This window comes from Hypomesus nipponensis, chromosome 9, assembly GCF_054491055.1.
Source record: "Hypomesus nipponensis isolate SF chromosome 9, ASM5449105v1, whole genome shotgun sequence".
In the NCBI taxonomy this organism is placed as follows: Eukaryota; Metazoa; Chordata; class Actinopteri; order Osmeriformes; family Osmeridae; genus Hypomesus; species Hypomesus nipponensis.
Window position 1 is genome coordinate 21,713,136 of NC_140369.1, and position 16,857 is coordinate 21,729,992.

General features: G+C 40.7%; 2 protein-coding genes across 2 annotated transcripts; both read left to right on the forward strand.

Annotated features, from left to right (window-relative positions):
- The first annotated feature begins 320 nt into the window (after positions 1-320).
- On the forward strand, positions 321-5,772 carry chia.1 (chitinase, acidic.1). Its single transcript, XM_084704696.1, has 11 exons — positions 321-360; positions 614-643; positions 833-1,037; positions 1,205-1,261; positions 1,453-1,618; positions 1,753-1,877; positions 2,038-2,161; positions 2,311-2,493; positions 2,579-2,695; positions 4,082-4,208; positions 5,481-5,772. The coding sequence occupies exons 1-11, from the start codon at positions 336-338 to the stop codon at positions 5,687-5,689; spliced, it is 1,368 nt and encodes a 455-aa protein (XP_084560822.1). The 5' UTR covers positions 321-335; the 3' UTR covers positions 5,690-5,772.
- A 3,781-nt stretch (positions 5,773-9,553) lies between these two features.
- On the forward strand, positions 9,554-13,603 carry chia.2 (chitinase, acidic.2). The gene is made up of 11 exons (XM_084704309.1): positions 9,554-9,578; positions 9,721-9,747; positions 9,899-10,103; positions 10,243-10,299; positions 10,384-10,549; positions 12,098-12,222; positions 12,379-12,502; positions 12,654-12,836; positions 12,918-13,034; positions 13,148-13,280; positions 13,356-13,603. Exons 1-11 carry the CDS (start codon positions 9,554-9,556, stop codon positions 13,601-13,603), a joined length of 1,410 nt encoding a protein of 469 aa, XP_084560435.1.
- Positions 13,604-16,857: the final 3,254 nt, after the last annotated feature.

Here is a 16,857-nt window from a genome sequence, read left to right on the forward strand (position 1 = left end):
AGTATAAATCTGCAAGGACACAGAGCAAGCCTGCATTCACCCTTTACCACTGCTTCAGACAGGTAATGTTTTACAGTATGTGAGATAGCTTCTGATAATACAATAGTTAAACACTGAATATCATATTTAGCCATATGTTTTCCTGCATGGAATTTATGTTTTCATAGGTGTATGTACAAACACTAGTTTATGTATGTATCCAAGGATGACATTAATTAACTTTTTGAGGATGTTCAAATTATAACAAATTATTCTTTATTATCCATTTTAGGTGTATCTGATACAGAGGTAAAGTCCGTTGTTACCCAGGTGAATTCTGTTATTATTTCAACAATATGGCAAAACTGAGTCTACTCACAGGTGAGAGCTGATTCATTCACTATTTATTTTATGTTCATATATTTGTTTGTTGTTTGTTTATTTGTGTATTCATGTATTTATTCTTCTGAATTCATGTATGTATGCATTCATACATTCTTTTCATTGTCTACATTTGTTTATTTTTCACTTGTCCAACAGTCTTAACCTAACCCTGTTTCCTCCTCTCCGTCTAACCTATCCCTGTTTTTGCTTTTCCATCAACCCTAACCCTGTTTCTGTTCTGTGTTTACAGCCCTGGGGCTTCTGCTGATGCTGCAGATTGGTAATAACATGGGTCCACACTATTTCATCAGTCCTTTATAAGACGACAGCTGTAATTAGTTAATAATAATCATCATCAATGACGGTTTGAATAATTGCTGATAATGATCACATTTCAGAGCACACCAAAAATAAAAGGGGGAATTACTCAGGTATTCTATGACTAAATAGATGTCCTTTATGCCATCAGCCTCCTCCACCAAACTGGTGTGCCACATGACCAACTGGGCTCAGTACCGACCCGGCTCTGCAAAGTTTGGCCCAGAAAACATAGACCCGTTCCTCTGCACCCATGTCATCTACAACATGGCCACCATCAACAGCTTCAACCAATTAATCCCTGTGGAATGGAATGATGAGACCATGTACAAGGACCTAAACAATCTGAAGAATATGTAAGTGTATTGGTTGTTAAAGATGTAGATTGTAGTTAGGTTATTGCTATCTGTAGTGTTTACAGTTGAGGGGTTACACTCTCGTTTTGTGTCTTCTGATGCACGTGGTGTCTTTCCTGTCTGAAAGCTTTGACTTATGTTCTTTGTCTTGTTCCGTTCTGCTGCAGTAACCCAGTGATGAAGACTCTGCTGTCTGTGGGAGGCACAGTCAATGGAATCAGCCCGTAAATTAAATGAAAAAGTCATTTATTATATTCAAATATGCAAATATTATATACACACAAACATTCACAATACAATACGACAACAGAGCAACATCATTATTTGACTTTGTAAATTGAGTAGCCAAGGATCTTCCACTAAGTTATGTGTTCTGTGTTCACCTGCCCTTAACGGTCCCACTTTGACCATTTAGATTCATCTCCATGGTTTCCAAGCCTGAGAGCCGTGCAGACTTCATTAAGTCCTCCATTAGCTACATACGTGCACACAACTTTGATGGTTTGAATTTGGACTGGCAGTACCCTGGACAGAACGGAAGCCCATCTAGTGACAGGATGAAGTTCACTGATCTTGTCCAGGTTACTTTCTCATTCCCTCTACAACAAGTATTTAATAGCTGTGTTTGTGTTAATCAGATGGGCTCTTTCTGGCACATGATAAAGGACGCAATAAAGGTTGCAAACGTCTTTTTCTTTTACGTTGCCCGTTCCAGGAATTGGGCAAGGCCATTGAAGATGAGGCCAGAGACACCAGGAAGACCCAGCTACTGCTGTCAGCTACTGTTGCAGGCCTCGTCCCCGTCCTCAACACCAGCTACGATGTTCCTGAGATCTCCCGGTACGACCAAGCAAATTAAGAGAAATTGTAACTCACATACAGAAAATGGCCTGAGACAGATTTGAACCCAGGCCCCTACATTAGGCATTTGCATCAATGGTACACACTATTTACCCAGTTGTATCCAATCAAGCAGCTTAGTTGACTATGTTGCCCACAGCCACCTGGACTTCATGAATGTGATGACCTATGACTTCCATGGCCACTGGGAGTCTGCTACTGGACACAACAGTCCTCTGTACAGAAGCAGTGTGGACTCAGGGTCTCACATCGACCACAATGTGGTAAGAGATTCAAGTAAACACACACACACAAAGCCATGCACCATTCACACACGTTCTGAAACTATTACCATATGGCCACGATGGGAGAGGATCACATACAACAATACAACTGGGAAAGAAGATCTTCCTGTTGTTCTGCCCCCCTGCAGGATTCCTCCTTGTCCAAATGGCTGAGTCTGGGTGCCCCTGCTGAGAAGCTGTTGATGGGGTTCCCCACATACGGCCGCACATACCGCCTCACCACCCCCAACCACAGCCTGGGAGCCCCCTCCAAAGGCCCTGCCGACGCCGGCCCTTACACTCGCACCGCTGGCTTCTGGGCCTTCTACGAAGTAAGGAATTGAACCCCCTGACCTCTAAACCGTCCCTTGGTGTTGATGGGCCAATTCAGTAAACTGCAGATTTCTGTATTGCCAGGTGTGCTCCTTCACCTCTAGTGCTACAGTGGACTGGATCCATGAGCAGAAGGTGCCCTACGCCACCCAGGGCAGCGCTTGGGTGGGCTTCGACAACAAGGAGAGCTACGCTGCTAAGGTGCCCACCATATATTAATAGGTCAAAGAATTTGGCAATTGCTCCACAATTAAGTTTAGGAAGACCTCCCTAATGGATGTAAGATATCTTACATCCATTAGGGCGGTCTTCCTAAACTTACACCATATGGACAAAAGTATTTGGAGACCTAATCATCTTCACACATGTAACCCTGATCTGCAGGTGAGACAAACGCTTTAGCAAGGCAAAGTAACAGAGAAAGTTATCAGAGTTGTTGGAGACATGGAGGTAGATTGAGTTGAGAGGAGTAGGTGGTGAGAGAGAGAGAGAGAGAGAGAGAGAGAGAGAGAGAGAGAGAGACAAAAAGAGAGAGACAGAGAGGTGCCTTGAACAGAAATTATTTTAACTTTTGATATGCCTTGGAAAAATGAAATATGAACAGATTTACACTATGTATTCAAGTTAATGACTTGGCAATATGAAATATAACTAGATTTACACTATGTATCCAAGCTAAGTCACATTGTTAAACACAACAGTTAAACTCACAGAAATGAAATTCTAAAGAATCTAAAGAACATTTTTGTGTGTTTTCAGCATTTTAAACTTACACCTAACTTACACCATATGGCCAAAAGTATTTGGAGACCTAATCAGAACACAGACACCTGCTTGCCTCTTCTGGAAAGGCTTTCTAGGTTTGAAGCATTGATATATTCAGCTCCAAGGACATTAGTCAGAGAGGGCATGGGTGTATGCTTAGCTTGCATATGCTGTCAGAATTCATCCCAAAGGTGTTTTATGGGGTTGAGGGTAGGGCTCTGTGTAGGCCAGCAAAAACGTTTCCACAGCAAAGTCGATTAACCATTTTTGTATCGACATACATTTATGGCCTTCCTGCAGAAACAAGAAAGGGCATTCCTCAAGACCCTTTTGGCCAGGGACATGTACAGCAGAGCAATCAGTTCCATATGCTTTTATATTGGGGTTATTTTTACTGAGGGAACCCATCTGAGCACGGGAAGAAGATGCTGCACTCACAAAGGACACCCACAACTTACACATAAAGGCCCGGGAGATAGCCCAACTGAACCCAGGACCTTTTTGCTGCAAGGCGACAGTGCAGTGACGTGGATTCTTTAACTGATTAGTTGTAATTTCAATTAATTGCCAGTGGTGAATGTTAGCAACCAATCTCATTCATTTCTAAGTGTTTGTGTCACTGAGTTAAATTGGTTTAACTAACTTCTCAGTATAAATAGCGTTTATATTTTTGTTTTTCGGATAAAGCAGTGAAAGATGGTCAGTGTGTGTGTGTGAGGTAGACAACTATGGATGAAGCCCTGAGAGGGCTAATGAGGGAGGACACTGACTAGCCAAACAAGGAGATGAGTGACGTGTGCCCCTCCCCTCTTCACTCCTCAGGTCCAATGGCTGAGCACCAACAAACTTGGGGGAGCATCTGTGTGGACGCTGGACCTGGATGACTTTGGAGGATCCTTCTGTGGTGACGGAGCTTACCCTCTGGTCAACCACCTACGGAACTCCTTGGGTAAATGAGCTATAATGGAAAATGTTGGATTCCGGATGGAATATTTCTAAAGTAGAAACTTTTGAAATTAAGAATTTATTAATAATTAACTGTAATGTAATTACAACTGTAAAATGTAATTACATTTACATTACATTTATTCATTTAGTTTTTATCCAAAGTGACTTCCAAGAGAGAGCTTTACAAAAAGTGTATAGATCAATGATCATAAACAACGAGATAGCCCCAAAAGACATTGCGGGAAGCCGAAACATGAGCATCCATTGTGATAAGCAACCAAATGCCAATGGGAAGAAACATAAGAGCAAGTAGTTAAACAAGTTACAAATTAAACAACACGAACCTCAAAAGTGCAAGAGTGTACCTGTAGGAAAGCAAGCAACAATAATATAATTTACAGTGAGTACAAGTAGTTAACTCAGTTATAACTAACCAACAAGTTACAACTAACCAACAAGTGCAACAAGTCCCTTAGTAAGTGTCATTGTGTTCCTGGAGAAAATAAACGAACATTGGATCCAACAAATCTTTCTTGAGTACCGTTGTACTCCCGGGACAAGTGCGTCTTTAGCCTTTTCTTGAAAGTGGGGAGACAGTCAGTATCTCTGATGGAGGTGGGGAGATGATTCCACCATTGGGGGGCCAGACAGGAGAAGAGCTTGGGTTGGGAGCGGGCGCTCTTGAGAGGTGGGACCACCAGACGGTTGTCAGAAGAAGACCGTTGGTGGCAGGTGGGGGTGTAAGGCTGGAGAAACAATCGCTCGGAAGGTCAGTACGAGGGTCTTTAATCTGATACGGGCTGTAATGGGTAGCCAGTGAAGGGAGATGAGGAGCGGGGTGACGTGGGAGCGTCTGGGTAGGTTGAAGAACAGGGGGGTTGCTGCATTCTGAATCCTCTGGAGAAGGCGGGTTGCGCATGCTGGGAGACCGGCAAGAAGCGAGTTGCTGTAGTTCAACTTGGAGAGGACAAGTGCTTGGACGAGCAGCTGGGTGGAATGCTCAAACAAGTATCTCCCGATCTTTCGGATGTTGTAGAGGGTGAATCTACACAACCGAGAGACTGCAGCAATGTCGGCCGTGAGGGAGAGCTTGTCATCCATGGTAACCCCGAGGTTCCTGGCAGAATTATTATAAGGAATTATTATGGCTAGAAAAATGTATTGAATATAAACAACAACATGAACATGTTTTAGAATGCAAGCGATGTCAGGAAGAGTGGGCCGAGGCTGGTCAAGCTGTCCTTCATTCCTCCTCCATCCCCCCTTTCCCCAGGCTTCGCCCCAAAGCCCACCACAACACCAGGCCCCACCACCACAGCTGACCCCATCTCGACCTTCTGCTCTGGACGCCCTGACGGCCTGTATGCCAACGCCGCTGACCAGACCACCTACTTCCAGTGCTTCAGGGGAAACACTTACCTGCACAGCTGTCAGCCTGGCCTGGTCTACTTGGACTCCTGCAAGTGCTGCAACTGGCCCTGACCTAGGAACAACCCATTCATCTGTTAACTAACATTTGGCAAATCCTAAAGCCTAATGAAAGGTTTTATCAGTTGATTTTATATTGGTCTAATGTACTATTAATAAAAATATCCATATTTCATCAAAGGACTGGATCATTAACTGTGCTTTAAGACACCTTATCAAAACTACCCTTATGTAAGAACATGGTGTCTTAAAATGATTCATAAATTCCAGTTGTATAAAAGGATTTATGAAAATGTATTAATAATTTTAAGACATGCATTGTTTGCATACTATGGGTACACTTTAACAACATGCAAGCAATAGATTGGACTTTTCAAGTTGTTTTGGTCACCCTTTATTGAGATGAATTATTTGGTAAATGTGAAATAAACATAAATACTGTAATAAATACATAAGACTAACATAGAATACACATAATATTGTGATGTAAAAAAATATTGTTTTCAGTAGCAATTTATAAAAGCTATGGGTGTAAACAATGGAAATCCAGGACCATTTTGCTATTGCATGTAATTTGAAGAATCTGTTCAAGAAAATGTTCTCCTCTTTAATAGTATATCCTATCATTTTTGAGCACACCAGTGTCAGGCTGTGACTGCCACTTGTATAGTTATGAGACCGAGGGCCTCATTTATCAAGCCGTTTGCGCCTGTTTCCAGGTGTAAATTGTTTGTGGGGTGGAGTGTGTATGATCGCGGAAACATTAAACTATTTCAAAGTGGCAGTGAAAAAAGAAATAAGAAAAGGGAGAAGTTAAGAGAGATATTACCTAAGACAGTAGTTCTCAAACTTTTCACACCCCGTAGCACCTCAGAAAACATTTGACTCTCCAAGTACCACCATTATGACCAACGTTAATATACAGTAGTGTATACCCAATTGGGCTCCAGACAAACTTTTTTTACTAGAGCACTGTAGCCCCTGACTGAAATTTTTTGGAGCGCAAGCAGAAAATTAGGGGTACATCTTATATTGACCTGCAATGTAATTATTAACGTAGAGGGTGGAGTGTGCTTGCGTCGGTTGCGGATGGGTCCGTTTTTTTACAACTGATATACAGCGACGCACGACACAAACTTGAGTTTAAATACATTATTTAATACCGAGGTGAAGTTAGTTTCATATTCGACATTCGTCTCACATTCGGAAGACGCTACTTTGCAGCGTCGAGTTAGGGACCGGGTGAAAATTACCCATACAATTTAGAAAAATTGACATTTATAATATTTGTATTAATATAAAACCTAAAAAAAACAGCAGAGAATTCCAACAATGTCTGACCTACTTCCACACCCTTTACTTTTTCAATAAAACGTTTTTTGAAATGATAGAAAATCGCTAATCTCTGAAAATAGCATGAAATAATTTTTCCAAACTTGTTTCAAAAAATCTCGAATATACACCAGATTATTCTAATAGTATCTGGACTACTTCCACATTCTTTACTTTTTCAATAATGTTTTTTAAAAATGATAGAAAATCGCTAATCTCTGAAAATAGCATGAAATCCTTGATAACCTCAATAACTTTTTCAATCTTGTTTAATATTCATTGATGATTAGCCAGTATAGTACTTTGGTTGTTTAGTCCACGTATCAAACAAGCTTTATCTTTCGCATCAAGAGTTTGTGCTTTGAATAAAATCAAACCCTATTGTTGTTTTAGATTGTTTTAGATGCTTCAAAATGCAATCGACTTGGATTGTGTATGTGTGTTCAAATGTATAAATTGTACTAAGTGAAAAACAGTGGTCATGATTTATCACTCTTAGTCCACAAATGTGGGACCGCAACCAATAAATCATCCTTATCAATACATTATCAATGTCCTGGATCATCATCCAATGTGTAAGCCATTTCATAATTCATGTATTAATGGTGGTCCAAACTCATGATTGTAAATCAGAATGGTACAACAATCAGGTGCATTAAGTTTGTGAGTCCATTCATTATATAATACAAAATAACTCCTCTCTGTACTTTAGATCTATTAAAAACATTATTAGGAGACGTGATTAGGTTCAATGTACAGGCAATACGAGTAAGACGTTAACACTATTCCACTGTTGCCAACTGCCCCTACTAACCACTGTTTACATTGTTATTGACAGATTAGGTTGTTTATCTTGGCCTAAATTGCTGTCATTGTCTAGAGGGATCATAAATTCTTACAGCTTTTGACTTGACAGCACCTATTTATCTTATCCACCTATTTTCCACCTATGATCTTCTTTTTATCTATTCCACCAGCGATGAGGAGATACACTTTTACCTCTCCCTACTCACCTGGATCAACTGTATAAAAACCCAGTCTGCCTGGTCTTCTTTGGTTCTCTCATTACCCAAGGTAAGAAAACAGGCAACTCTTCTTAACCTTTTATTTTTGATTGATCTCTTCAAAAAAAAAAAACTGTCTAAATGGTTTATCTTTTAGCACTGGTGTAGGTTTTAAGACATTTTATGGAGTATTTACTTAACATACAGTATAATGTAGTTTAACTTGTAATAGTAATTTAATTAGTAAATAGTATTTAACAAAAAGTTTAAATAGTTATTTTCTCCTTAAATCTGTATATAAGGATCTTAAACCCTCAATTTTTTATTTTGAGTGCTTTTCTTTGTATGTTATCATTTTACAGATGATTTCCAGACTGCCTAGTATTATTTCGTGATGTATTCCTATAATCCTCTCTCTAAAGGGTTACTATAAATATATGTATGTTTGTTTGTTTTTTTGTCAGTGCAGAGAACTCTTGGAAGTCTAGAAGTAATTCTAGAAAGTAACTCTATAGCTAAATAAAGATAAATGTAAAGGTAAATTTATGTTTAGATGATAGATGCAAACTTTATTGCCACACAACAATGTTGGTGGTATTATTTTGTCATTGTTTGCTCAGTCCAGTTTAGGAGGGGGGAGATTGGGATATGGAAAAAAAATATAGAGAAAAAGTCCAAAGACCTGTTCCATAAAGCGAGTTTACCGAATAAGGCAGACTTATGTCAGTTAGTCTGACTCATTTCTAGTTCATTCGGTTCCATAAAGCTAGCTCAACGTAGGTCGAACTTGGTTACTATGGCAACTTAGGCTGCAAAACTAGTCTGGTCAGGGTCAGGCTAACTGTCAGGCTTACTTAAAGGGAACATCCTTTCTGGAAGAAGTCAAGTGGCCGTGTGCATTGATTTTGCCGTGGTAAATTGTATGATCCATGTTTTACCTCTCGGGCTACTTAAGAATAGGGTGCACAGGCAATTCGCTTGACTACTTAAATCTGACTTGAATTAGTAGGACTGCGTGAGCTGAAATTGGCCTTTATGGAACCGCTTTAGCCCCGCTTGACTTGTTAAGCTAATTCAAGTCTGGTTTGTGACTTTAAGTTCAACTCACTTGAGCGGCCTTTATGGAACAGGCCCCTGGTCAGCTTTGGGAGTTCAGGAGTCTGATAGCAGAAAGGAAGAAGCTGTTATTGAGGCGCGTCATTCCAGCTCGCATAGATCTGTAGCGTCTTCCGACGATAGGGCCGCTTTCTGAACCCGACGATGGTATCGGAGGGGCCTTAATGTCTATGGTCACTCATTGAATGCCCAAATGTGTTCCGACTTCGTGCCGTTGTCTTTCTTCCGCATCTCACTCTCACTCCAACTCTGGTACCTCTTCTGTGCCTTTGTATCTCCACAGGAATATTAAGCAGGGGAGCGCTCACAGCCTGGCATCTTAAAAGCCATGTGACAATCTTATGCCATTTTATGCCATGTAAAATCTAGAAAATCTTTAAATTTACTGAATAATAGCATACCTCTCTGCACTTCACTTTCAGTATCAAACAAAAGGCTTTCTGCCATTAAAAGCTTTGAGATCAAGATGACCAGACTTACAATCCTAGCAGGTAACTGATCTACAAAAGCACAAAATAACAACGCCGCATGGTAACAATGAGTGTTGTCAATGCATTTTATTGTCTCCACATCTGCCTCTATTAGTAGAAGAGTGTAACTCAGATGCTTACTTCTGTTTTCTCTTTGTTACAGGCTTGTGCCTGGTGATGTGCCATCTGGGTAAGTAAAAATTATAATATTAGCATTACTTGCATTAGATGCCAAAATGTTTTACTAGATGCCAAAATGTTAACATTGTTAAAATTATTGCAACCAGTCTTTTCTAAATGTTCTTTAGGCACTGACCTCAGATCTGTTCTTTCCCCCAAAGCAACATCCTCAAAGATGGTTTGTTACTTCACCAACTGGTCCCAGTATAGACCCGGGACGGGGAAGTACATGCCTGCCAATGTGGACCCTTTCCTTTGCACACACCTGATCTACGCCTTTGCTATGATCAACCATGCTAACGAGCTAGTCACCTATGAGTGGAACGATGAGACCCTTTATCAGGCCTTTAATGCTTTGAAACAGAGGTGAGCTACCCTAATCCCTAACACTGTGTTGAGGTGTTTACAACCAGATGCTGCCAGATAGTTTTTCTAATGCTATGTTTCTCTTTGAGTAATGAATGACTTGTTCATCTCCATTGCTCTCGTCTTAACAACTTTTTAGGAACCCACATCTAAAGACTCTGCTGGCTGTTGGTGGGTGGAACTTTGGGTCAACCCAGTGAGTACCATACACAAGTCTCACCTCAATACTGCCACTATTGATGTTGTTTGTGTTTTTTTAGAAACATTTAATTATCTTCAGGTTCTCGATCATGGTTTCCAATGCTGCCAACCGCCAGAAGTTTATCCAGTCATCCATCAGCTTCCTGAGGATGTACGGCTTTGATGGTCTGGACCTGGACTGGGAGTACCCGGGATCACGCGGAAGCCCTCCTGAGGACAAGGAGAGATTCACTGAACTCTGCAAGGTGCGTTCATATGAAATCACACTTTATTTATATTGCGCATTTCTTACCTGAAGGCAACACAATGTGCTTCAGACGGGAAACGGGTGGGGGAGTCAAACACTTATGTTTAACACTAAGAGGGAAGATATTGAGAAGAATTGTCATACAGAACATAATTCTATATACTTCCCTGACCTCTCTGAAATAAGACAATCGAGCACTCTCCTGGAGATAGCGAGGTGCCAATATATAATAAAGCACACACATAGCATGAATTAATACTCCCTCATGAAAAACATGACGTGTTATATAAACAAAAAAATATTAAGTGAATAAATAAAATAAATACAACATTTTACAATGAACGGTAGGTTGAAAATATGTGCATTAAGAGTATATACATTACAAAACACACTAAGCATTTAAAAGTAAACTACTGGAAAATATTGGATTAACAAGAGGCCTTTATACTTACCTGCCTAGAAGTGCCTATATTACCTGAAAAACAAACAGCATTATAGAAAGCAAAAAACATTGAACCGCAAGCTTGTAAAGCTCATAATGCAGCAGAGGTAAAGAGCTAGTGGAAATGCTACTGGCTTGTAAATCCCGCTCAGCAGCAACAGTAAATAGACAGTACAGACCACAAGTAGACAAAGTATCTATCCGCACCGCTGGTTTTTAGATCCCCCTCAGCAGAATGGTGAAATGACACTGAAGACTACGGCATCCCTATCTATGCCGTTTTTTGTTTTTTTGCAACAATACATATTAAAGGGAATAATAGGTGAGATCCAAGAGGTATGTCTTACGATCTCGCTTAAAGGTTTCTACAGTTGTATCCTTTCTTAGAATCTCTGGTATAGAGTATTCCAAAGGCTGGGAGCATAAAACCTGCCTCTCCATATCTCTTGGTCCTGGCCTTTGGAACTGTTCAGTGCCAAAAGACCTCAGGGATCTACCGGGTGCATATCTTGAGAGCTTACCGGAAATATATTCAGGTGCATGACTATGGAGTGATTTATAGACTAGTAAAATCATCTTAAAATCGATTCTGCAATTAACAGGTAACCAGTTAATTACCATTATAAGATTTGTGTGATGTGCACCCTCCGTCTAGTCTTGGTGAGGACTCGTGCAGAAGTATTCTGTATCATCTGAAGTTGACTAATAGCTGTCTTTGGAAGACCAGACAAGAGAGTGTCTGCCTGCTTTTGATAAAAGCACAGTCATCAGTCTTTCAGTGTCAGCCTGGGAGAGAAAGGGTGGCACCATAATATCTCTGTTTTATCTTTATTGAGCTGAAGAAAGTAGTGTGACATCCATTCATTCACATTCATATCAGCCACGCAATTTACCAAACAGTCAATAGAGCTATAATTGTTGGGTGTCATAGAAATATAGAGCTGTGTGTCATCTGCATAGCCATGGTAATTAATGTTGTGCCTCCTAATGACAAGCGTCAACTCTCATCCTGTTTTGTAGTTTTCAGACCCAAAGGTGGTCAATACATGTTCCACACCCTTAAAAAAGCACTAAACCATAATTCTTTGTGGTGTATGTTTGCAGGAGCTCAAGGCCGCCTATATTGCTGAAGCAAAATCTACAAAAAACTCACAGCTGTTGTTCACAGCTGCGGTGTCTGCTGGCAAGGGAACCATTGACGCAGGATATGAAATCTCTGAGATTGCAAAGTGAGTCTAGAGGACAATTTAAATGTCAACATCTCTTGCTATAAGATTTGACTGACAAGTTAATTGCCTGCATCTTTGGAAATTCTGTTCACTTTGCATCCAAACATTATATCTCCTTAGTGGTATACCTTAATATGTCTCTTTGTTAATCTCCAGGTATCTGGACTTCATCAATGTGATGACCTATGACTTCCATGGAACTTGGGAAAAGTTCACAGGACACAACAGCCCCCTGTACCGTGGCGCTCATGACAAAGGAGACCTCATCTACTTCAACACTGTAAGGCAAAAAAAAGCAGAAAAGATGTTCTTATCTCACAATGCTACTACTTAAAATTATTATTAAGTCTCAACCACAACTACTTTATTTTAGCAATCACCAGTCCCCTCTACTCCTGTCTTTCCTTTTCATCCATTTTTTTTATTCTCAGGACTATGCCATGAAGTACTGGAGAGACAAAGGCACCCCAGTTGAGAAGCTGAACATGGGTTTTGCTTCCTATGGTCGCACGTTCCGCCTGACATCTACAGAAAGTGGTGTGGGAGCCTCAGCAAGTGGCCCGGCCTCAGCTGGGCCCTACACACGCGAAGCTGGCTTCTGGTCTTATTACGAGGTAGGAAACTGAATGACTGACACCTATAGTCAATGGATCATGTGGACCACCACTCCAAACTCATAATTTGGTTCTCTTCAGATCTGCAACTTCCTAAAAGACACAAAGATACAATGGATTGAAGACCAAAAAGTTCCCTATGCTACTAAGGGCAACGAGTGGGTAGGATTTGACACCAAGGAGAGTTATGAAATCAAGGCATGTATATCTTGGACATTAACCATATTTGTATTGCTGACAGACTTGCCAGTTCAGGTGAAGGTCTTGCAGATATAACATTTGTCTTTTCTTGTTTCCATGTCATCCTACAGGTTCGCTACATGAAAGACAACAAGTTCGGAGGTGCCTTTGTTTGGGCTCTGGATCTGGATGACTTTGCTGGGCAGTTCTGTGGAGATGGCAACCACCCGCTCCTTGGTCACCTTCGCACCCTCCTGGACATTGGTAAGTCTCTGGGACATTTCGGTCCAACACAGGTCATTGACCACCGCAATTCTCTGAAACAGTTTTGTCTTCCAGAGCTGCCCCCACTGCCTCCCACCACCACCCCCAAGCCTGGTGCTAGCACCACTCGACCAACCACCACTGCCACCACCACCACCCACGCCCCAGGACCGGGATTCTGCAACGGCAAACCCGACGGCCTGTATCCCCACCCAGATGACGCCAGTAGCTTCTACATGTGTGCCGGAGGCATCACCCACATCAGGCCCTGCGGCACTGGCTCTGTTTTCGACGACAGCTGCAAATGCTGCGTTTGGCCCTGAGCATAACAGAAGGGATGGCTGCTACAGCTAGCGTTGATGGTTTTTATATCCTTCATTATCAAACCATGCAAATGTCAGTGTTTTTGACTGATGTCAACTCCGGTGCTAAAGGTTCTGGTAAAAATAAAGTCCTGCTTGAGAAGAAGGTGAATAAGATGCTTTAATCTTGTGCTTCCTTTTAAAGCTTTATATCCTCTTGTTTACTTTTCTGTGTATTTCTTTTTTTTCCTGTAAAACCCACCCACCCAAGTTCCGTATTTTGAACTCACAAAGTTCACAACCGGACAGTTAAACACATTTGTTTTTAAAGGTAGTTAAATTAAATTATGATAAACATCTATTTTGTCCCTAGTCCTTGTGACAACACCTAAAGCATTAACCATTAAGTTTGTCTATGTCTATTAGTGATATGTAAAATTACATTTCCGAATTGGAAATGCAGTATGATGTCAAAGTGCCTTTATATTTTATACTCAAAAGCAATTATGTCTGAATACAGGAATTTGGTGGAAAAAATTATCAAAAAAATGGGCTTTCTTATTTTAACTCTCACGCCTGCTTACCTAGTTTTATCTGGTTATCCAAATAAGGAGAATTTCAGATATATTTTTTTAAACTTTTAAAGTTTAAGTTCCTTGACAATGAGTCTCACACAGCATTTCATACAATATTATAGATATTTATGATAACAATTTAGTGATATTATTATAATAATATATAATACATATATACCAAATAAAAAGAAAACGCAAATGGCAGAAGGGTTATCCCAATGGCAGGGATGCAAACAGCGTGCTTTCATCATTTCAATCATGCAGATCCAAATAGTTTTTTTAGGGGGGGGGGGGGGGGGTCTGATTATAATTGCACCAACAGTAATTATGTATTGCCTCCACCAAACAAGTAAATAGGAAATAAGCAAATTAGTAGTAGCCTATCCTCGCAAGCATGAACCACTGTTTCTTCTTGCTGCGTATCTTTTACTGTCTGCGGTGGGTACTCATTAAACGGACTCCGGTCCGGATCCGGACCGCAATACCAAGACGCAATTCATTGGTGTGTGATTTTGTGCTATAGCCTATATTTTTTCCTAGTAGATGTGTTTTATATCTCCCGTGTCCAATCTTAGGCTCCAATCAGGAGCTGTAATAACTGTAATCACCATGACAACTTACTCACTCAACGTTGGCCATAACCTCTGTGGGTCATGCAGGTTGTGTGTCATTCGCAACAACGCGATCGAATTGCTAACGGTAGCTAGCCTACCTTTTTCTTCTTTCGCAAAAATCATGGCGTGACAAAACCCAGCAAAAAGTTGTTTCCGAAAATCGCAAATTTCAGACAGAATTGACTGGCAAGTACGCATTTGTGTTGCCGGTGGGGAGCACAAAACCGATGTGTTTAATCTGAAATGAGATGGTTGCCCTTGTCAAAAGTGGGAGAGCTAACGTGAAATGTCACTATGACACAAAGCATAGACACTTTGAACAAAATTACCCCCAGAACTCTGGTCTATGGGAGAAAGATGCCCAGGGGCACGGGCACTGTGCCCTCCTAAACCAAAGTCAATTTTGAATAGGAGTCAATGGGAGAGGGAAGGGCCAGAAAAATAAACCATGGTCCATTCCGGACCTTGGAATGAATGGAAATTTGGTGAGTGGACCTTTTGAGTTTCTAACTGAGTACCCCTGTTTTAGGGGAAGCCAAACTTCCCTTGCAGTCTTAAAGAAATCTCCTACTGTCATGGATTTTATTAGGAAGGTGACCAAGGCATAAACAGCTTGGGGCAAGTAGAACAAACTACCTCTCAAAAGTAAGAACCTACAGGCCTTGTCCTCCATTGATCTTGTGGTGATGGGGGCTAAAGCAGTTCCATAAATGCCAAGTAGTCAAGCTAATTGCGCGTGCACCCTATTCTTAAGCAACCCGAGAGGTAAAACATCATACAATCCACCACGGCAAAAGCAATGCACACGGCCATGTGACTTCTTCCAGAAAGAATGTTCCCTGTAAGCTTTGTACTATGACAGCTCCCTCATCCACCGCTTCATACAAATTAAACAACACGCCATGATTGACGTGAACTATAGGCTACGTAGGTTGAGGTCCTTTTTTAGACCTGTATGTGGCGTGTATCAAATCATTGTTCATCATCGTTAAATGCATTAGGCTAAATGTTGTAGCCTATGTAGGCTATTTAAGTTGATTTTCTATCAATGTTGAACAAATTGAACTGATGAGAATAACAAAAAGAGAATATACGTGATAAATCATCGTTTTCCCATTGGGTCAGTGTTACAGGAAGGTCTGGTTAAGCACCAAGCACCTATCAAACGCCTTCTCAGCGTCAAGACTGAGAAGCATTGAAGGAAGAGCAGAGTCTCTTGCTACTGATTGTAAATGTAGAACTCTTCTAATATTATTTGCACCTTGACTGCCCGGTATAAACCCAGGCTAAGATCTTATTCCCTCCATTTTCACCGTGATTGGTGCTTCCTCTGGTGCATTGTATAGATTATTGTAAAAAGTTTGAAATGCCTCTGCCACTTTTAATGGATGTGAAACCTCAGCTAAGGATGTTGGATGCCTTATTTTTGGAACAATGGAACGATTTTCCATCTCATAATATCTTTGGTTTGTATATCTGAGCGCTCCCTCAGCTTTGCGTGTATGTATTTCATCCATTGCAGTCCTACACTCCTGTAGTTGTTTCAATTTTGTCCCCAGTTACTCTATGCTCATGTCCCAATCTTTTTATATTACTTTCCAATTTTTTCTCGCCTTTGCCCCTTCCCAAAGCGTGGAGGGGGATACTGCTCCATTATCATTTATTGTAAAGTATTCTTCTACAGTTTGTTTTAAATGTTCTTGGGTTATCGGGTCTGTTAGCAAAGAAATATTAAATCTCCAGTATTTAAAATGCCTTTTGAAACCCAAGTTCAATTTCAGACTTACTGGGTCATGATCAGATAGCATTATAGGTTCTATAACACATTCCTTAATTGTATGAATGCTCTGCTTTGAAATGCAAATCAGATCAATTCTGGAATATGACCCATGAACCATAGTCAGAAATTTAAAATCTTTTGTTGTTGGATTCTTGGCTCTCCAGCCATTTACAAGCCCCAACTCATCCAACATATGTTTTGCAGCTTTATATTTCCTGCTAGGGGGTCCATGGTCTGTGGGTCATTTGTCTAATTTCGCATTTAAGACACAATTAGTCTCTTCCTAAAATGATGGTACCTTTCTTT

Coding starts and splice junctions, on each gene's coding strand:
- chia.2 (XM_084704309.1), top strand. CDS start 9,554: ATGACCAGACTTACAATCCTAGCAG. Junction 10,550..12,097: donor GATTCACTGAACTCTGCAAG/GTGCGTTCATAT, acceptor GTATGTTTGCAG/GAGCTCAAGGCCGCCTATAT. Junction 12,223..12,378: donor GAAATCTCTGAGATTGCAAA/GTGAGTCTAGAG, acceptor GTTAATCTCCAG/GTATCTGGACTTCATCAATG.
- chia.1 (XM_084704696.1), top strand. CDS start 336: ATGGCAAAACTGAGTCTACTCACAG. Junction 1,619..1,752: donor AGTTCACTGATCTTGTCCAG/GTTACTTTCTCA, acceptor TGCCCGTTCCAG/GAATTGGGCAAGGCCATTGA. Junction 2,494..2,578: donor GCTTCTGGGCCTTCTACGAA/GTAAGGAATTGA, acceptor CTGTATTGCCAG/GTGTGCTCCTTCACCTCTAG.